A 5,701-nucleotide genomic window follows, 5' to 3' on the forward strand; every position below is an offset into this window, starting at 1 on the left:
TGGACGTCTGTCTAGAACCTCTCAGCAATAAATAACATTTTCATCCCTCCACACTCTTGTTCCTAACCCCATACCCTACTGACATCTATTACCACTAGAGGAGATTTTTCATGGTAATTCATCTATGCAGTGGATTTGGTATTCCAGTTGATAAGTGTAGCGAGTTTTTGCTTTCACTTGGGTAATACCCATGGACAGTCATATTGCAGGGAATCACAGAAAGTCTTTTGTACTTTTCACAAACCCCTAAGGCAGCTCTGGATGACAGAGTTTTCTGCATCTCTACTTTGTTATACTAGGGAGATAATTTCATTCTCTGCCTCCCTTCAATGGAAGGCATCATCTACTTGTTAAAACTTTTGGCTTTAAAGGGACATAAAGTCTCAAAAAATTACATTTTGCTTAAGCTCAAGATAAATACTTACGGCATCTGATCTTGGAACCAGAGCACACTGGGATACAGACAAAACCCCTCATGACTTAATGCCGACACATCATGTTTTGAGTCCCTGTGGCATTTTACATGTCACTCTTCTAAGGAAGAAAGTTTTTTTCATAGTTTACTAGTGGGTATTTTTAAAAGGATGAAAGTGGTAAATATTATCTTGGGTGTGCTACTGCAAATCCGTTTTCTTTTTAAGATGTTATTTTATTATTTATTTTACATGATCTCTACACAGAATGTGGGGCTCAAACCCACAACGCCAAGACCAAGAGTTGCACAATCCACTGACCTAGTCATCCAAGCACCCTGCAAATTCTTTTGAAGGTACTGAGACAGCAATACTTTTCCATTTGATGTCCAACCCAATAGGATGAGTTACACACCCTACTTTTGCCAAGGGTAAAACCACAAACATTTAGTCCAACTGGTACGCCTTTGGGGTAGCTCAGGACTATGGAATATTATGGAAATAATGAAATGTTGTTAGATCCAATATGGATAAAACTGAAGAGGCTCCTATGTCTAAAATTTACCATATGCCGTATTTTGGCAGGAGTTCTGGCTGATATTAATGGCACTATGCACACCAGACCTGACCTCCTGGGGCCAAAAACAGCACCTCATTGATACTTCTACCACAATCACTGATCACAAAAAAAATAAGCAATCCAGAGTCATGGTCAAAAGGCATGTTCTTCCAAATCACATTTAGAACAAAATCGACCAAAGACACCAAAATGACTCTCAGAAAAGATAAACCAACGTCAGAAATTTAACTTTTCATTCAATAAAAAGAGAAAATTTACTTGAAAACATGTGTTTCAATAATGAAGACTGAAATGTGCAGGTGATAGAGAGTCAGGAAATTCCTGTATCTGCAAAAGACAACAGAAAAGAACTTTTTTTTTTTTAAGATTTTATTTATTTATTTGAGAGAGAGAATGAGAGAGAGAGAGAGAGCACATGAGAGGGGGGAGGGTCAGAGGGAGAAGCAGACTCCCTGCTGAGCAGGGAGCCCGATGTGGGACTCGATCCCGGGACTCCAGGATCATGACCTGAGCCGAAGGCAGTCGCTCAACCAACTGAGCCACCCAGGCGCCCCAGAAAAGAACTTTCAACAATAAGTCTCATGTGATGATCATAGATTAAGAGAATTTTGGAATGTGAGCATAAGAAAGTTTTTTTCTAAAGTTATATAAAGTTGTATGCACACACCCCTCCCACAGACACATTCTTATCAACCTGAGTCCAAGAGACACTGTAATGGAAAAGAGACATGTTTCACATAACCATGTGATTACTCCAAGTCTGAGATAACAAAGTGTATGTTGTAGAGATGCAGAGGACAAAGGACACTGACCATCATTAGTGTTCACATCAGCGACATGAACTAGGAATTAAGACACTTCGCATCTCTATCAAGGAAGAGGCACTTGCAAAAACAAAACCGTGTTTATAACAATGAAACGATTTCTGCCCCACTGACATTTTCATGAACAAAATACATAAAGTTGATACCAGAAGATTTACCAAAATTGTGTCCATTCAGGTTCATCTCCAGGTATTGGCTCTCATTTTAAAAATGATTTTAGGGAGAATAAATGCTTTCCCACATCATGTCTGTGCTCCCAGATTGATGAGGTACCTGAAGGCTTTTCCATGGTTCTTAAGTTCATAGGGTTTCACATCACTGTGCTTTCACATGTGTCCTCGAAGGGAAGAGGGACAATGGAAGGCTTTCTCACAGTGCAGACATTCATATGGTTCTGCTCTAGTGAGTGTCATCACACGTACTTGCAGGTCTACGGGACACTGGAAGATCTTACCAGGGTCCTTAGATTCAAAGGGATCCTGTCCACTGCGCATCCTCACGTGTTCTTGAAGGGAGCGGTGACTAGTGAATGTCTCTCCCCAGTGTGTTTCTTCATATGCACTCGAAGGGATGAGGGAAACTTGTATTCCTTCCCACACTCCTTGCATTCATAGGGTTTAACTGTGCTGTGCGTTTTCAAATGATCTTGAAAACACTGAGGCCGATTGAAAGCTTTCCCACACTCCATACACTTAAAAGGGCTCTCCCCAGTGTGTGTCCGCATGTGTGCTTCCAGGTGTGATGGACTCCTGAAGGCTTTGCCACAGCTGTGACATTCATAGGGTGGCTTTCTAGTGTGTGTCCTCGTATGTACTCGTAAGGACGCAGCACAGGCGAACGCTTTCCCACACTGCTGACATTTACAGGGTCCTTCTCCACTGTGTGTCCTCATGTGTGCTCGCAGGTTTCCAGGAGTCGAGAAGACTTTCCCACACTGCTGACACTCACAGGGGCTTTCCCCAGCGTGTGTCCTCGTATGTGCGCGAAGGTTTGCAGGAGACTTAAAAGCTTTCGCACACTGCTGACATTTAAAGGGTCTCTCCCCAGTGTGAGTCCTCGTATGTACCTGTAGGTCTCTGTGATACCTGAACGCTCTGACACACTCCTTACATTCATAGGGTTTCAGGACATTGTGTGTGGCCATGTGACGTTCGAAAGGTCGATGCTTTCTGAAAGCTTCACCACACTCCTTACATTCCAAGTGTCCACCCTCTGAGTGCCTCCTCACAGTATGTACTACAAGGGTGTGGTGACGAATGAAGGCTTTTCCGCAGTGCTGACATTTATAGGGTCTCTCCCCAGTGTGTTTCCTCATGTGTTCTCGCAGGCATGAGTTATACCTGAAGGTCTTCCCACATTGTTGACACTCATACGGTCTCTCCCCAGTGTGTGTTGTCACATGTTCTCGCAGATTTCCAAGATATCTGAAGGTCTTCCCACATTGCTGACACTCATAGGGTCTTTCCCCAGTGTGTGTCCTCATATGTATTCGCAGGTCTGTGTGATCCCGGAAGGCTTTGCCACACCGGTTACATTCATAGGGTTTCACGGTACTGTGTGTGGTCATGTGACGTTTAAAATGTTCACACTTCCGGAAAGTTTTCCCACACTCCTTACATTTGTAGGGTCTGTCCCCAGTATGTGTCCTCATATGTACTCCAAGGGCTGTGTGATACCTGAAGGCTCTGCCACACTCCTTACATTCATAGGGTTTCACTACATTGTGTGTGGTCATGTGACGTTCAAAAGGTAGATGCTCCCTGAAACTTTGCCCACACTCCTTACATTCCAAGGGTCTGTCCTCTTTGTGTCTTCTCATGTGTACTTCAAGCGAGTAGTGATCAGGGAAGGCTTTCCCACATTGCTGACATTTAGAGGATTTTTCCCGAGCGTGTGTCCTCGCATGTCTTTGCAGGCTTGAAGTAGACCTAAACGCTTTCCCACACTCCACACATTTATATGGTCTCTCCCCAGTGTGAGTTCTCACATGACGTGTAAGATCAGAATTATACATAAAAGCTTTCCCACATACATTACACACATGGACATTCTGTCCACAGCGACCTTGCACATGATCCTGAAAGGATGAGGTGCGTGTGAAAGCTTTTCCACATTTCTTGCACTCTAAAGATTTTTTACTGCTGAGATTCTTCAAGTATCTCTTAAATGCTGTGCCAGAGTCCTGATGTTCACGACGTTCATAGGGTTTTTCTACAAGGTCTGCGTCCAAGTCAGTGCTGCGGCTCAAGACACAGCTGCAGGCTGGCCCACATTCCTCACAGGGACTAGGTTTGTGTCCAGGATGAGATCTTCCTGGGTTCTCAGGGAAAGATCCATCTGTGAAGGCTTCTCTACACTTAACGCATTCACAGGATTTATCTCCAGTAGTACAATCCTCATGCACAGTAAAACTAGTAATTTGGTTTACGGTATCTCCACATTGATTACCTTCATTGCTTTCACAGACATGCTCCACCAAATGACTTCTGTTCAAAATAGGAAGGCACACTGTTAAGGAATAATGATTATAACCAAACTCTTTATTAATGATCTACTGATGCTTATTAATGATTCTTTGACTACATAATGGCCATTTTCAATGGATGGGTACATTTTTGGCACTGTCTCCATGGTAACAAAGTGAAATAAGCATAATGCATTGGCTGAGGACTCAAATTTTCATAACACTCTAGTTTTCTCAGATACAGTTTTTCTCACCATTGTTTCCAACTTCCCCATTAGTTTTCAGATGATAAATATCTACAATGCATTAATTAAAATTTCATGTGAAAATTATGATTATACAATTATTGAGGTGTGCTTTCACCTATCCTTTGATTTCACCTTAGTCTCACAATCTGCCCTGATCCCCTTCTCCTGCAGGAGTGTCACTCACCTCAAATGCCCCTCCTGGGTTTGGGTCTGATCTCCACTGCCATGGAATTTCCGGTTTTCTCCAAAAACAGAACATGAATCATTTCTTGCAAATATGACTATTTTCTCTTCACTGGGTAACTCATTCTGCAAAATATTCTGCTGAGTCCTCGATGCACTCCTTTTATCTTGACTGAGACAAACTGCAAAAATTGGTAGCATAATGTAATTTCTTGGGAATGATCTGATGTTTGAAGGTAAGAAAATAGACCATACGTCGATTTCTATTCATAGACTCATCACAAAATGTAAATGAAGCTCATCAGGAAGAATGGACAAGTGACCAAAGAAAAATTCTGAGGACCCTAGTGATTTGGGACTTTGGCAGTAAGAGGAAAAGTGTATGAAGGGCAGCCCGTTTACTCAGAAATACTTCAAAATTGATGAAGACTAATGTGGAGATAAGTATTATCAGAAAAGTAAAGTAGAAAGGACCTGGGCAAGATACACCCGCACTCTACCTCTGTTAAGAGGAATACAGAAAGACTTGCAATGTGGGTGAGGATGAATGAACAGTCCGACTTGAAAGCCAGGTGAGTGACAAAATCACCCTTCTCAAACAAAACTGAGTCACGTTTCTAATGGACATGTCCTAATGCTGTTCCCTTCTCCAGAACCTGGCCCAACTGAGGGTTGCTGGGATGTTCTGAAGGCACAGAGGCCCTTGGTGAAGCCTGCCTGGACTGCCCCAACTGCCACTGGGAGGTTGGATGGTGTGTGTGGCTGCTGCCCAGCCCCTGGAGAACAGCCGAGCGTGAGGAAGGATTTGGAGGGTGACAAGAAATCTGGAAGATGGGCTCTTACTTTATTCTTCGAGTTCAATGATGATGGATAGTGTGGACTTTTTTCTTCTTCTTTCTTTTTTCTTTTTTTAGTGGAAGCATATTGACCATCAATATTAGCGTCAGGTGTAAAACACAGTGATTCAACAATTATATACATTACAAAAA

At 42.7% G+C, this 5,701-nt stretch overlaps 1 protein-coding gene across 1 annotated transcript; it reads right to left on the minus strand.

The window, feature by feature from the left end:
* Positions 1-1,882: 1,882 nt before the first annotated feature.
* On the minus strand, positions 1,883-5,157 carry LOC102746519 (uncharacterized). Its single transcript, XM_081809971.1, has 2 exons — positions 4,714-5,157; positions 1,883-4,303 (listed from the first exon to the last, which is right to left on the minus strand). The coding sequence occupies exons 1-2, from the start codon at positions 4,911-4,913 to the stop codon at positions 2,314-2,316; spliced, it is 2,190 nt and encodes a 729-aa protein (XP_081666097.1). The 5' UTR covers positions 4,914-5,157; the 3' UTR covers positions 1,883-2,313.
* Positions 5,158-5,701: the final 544 nt, after the last annotated feature.

The sequence above is a fragment of the Leptonychotes weddellii genome, unplaced genomic scaffold (assembly GCF_054177405.1).
Source record: "Leptonychotes weddellii isolate Sample4059 unplaced genomic scaffold, ASM5417740v2 HiC_scaffold_1617, whole genome shotgun sequence".
Taxonomy (NCBI): domain Eukaryota; kingdom Metazoa; phylum Chordata; class Mammalia; order Carnivora; family Phocidae; genus Leptonychotes; species Leptonychotes weddellii.

Excerpts from the sequence above, each read along its gene's own strand:
- LOC102746519 (XM_081809971.1), bottom strand. The coding sequence starts at position 4,913 with ATGCTACCAATTTTTGCAGTTTGTCTCAGTCAAGATAAAAGGAGTGCA. Across the intron at positions 4,304-4,713 it reads ACCCAGGAGGGGCATTTGAG|AAGTCATTTGGTGGAGCATG; the intron begins GTGAGTGACACT and ends TATTTTGAACAG.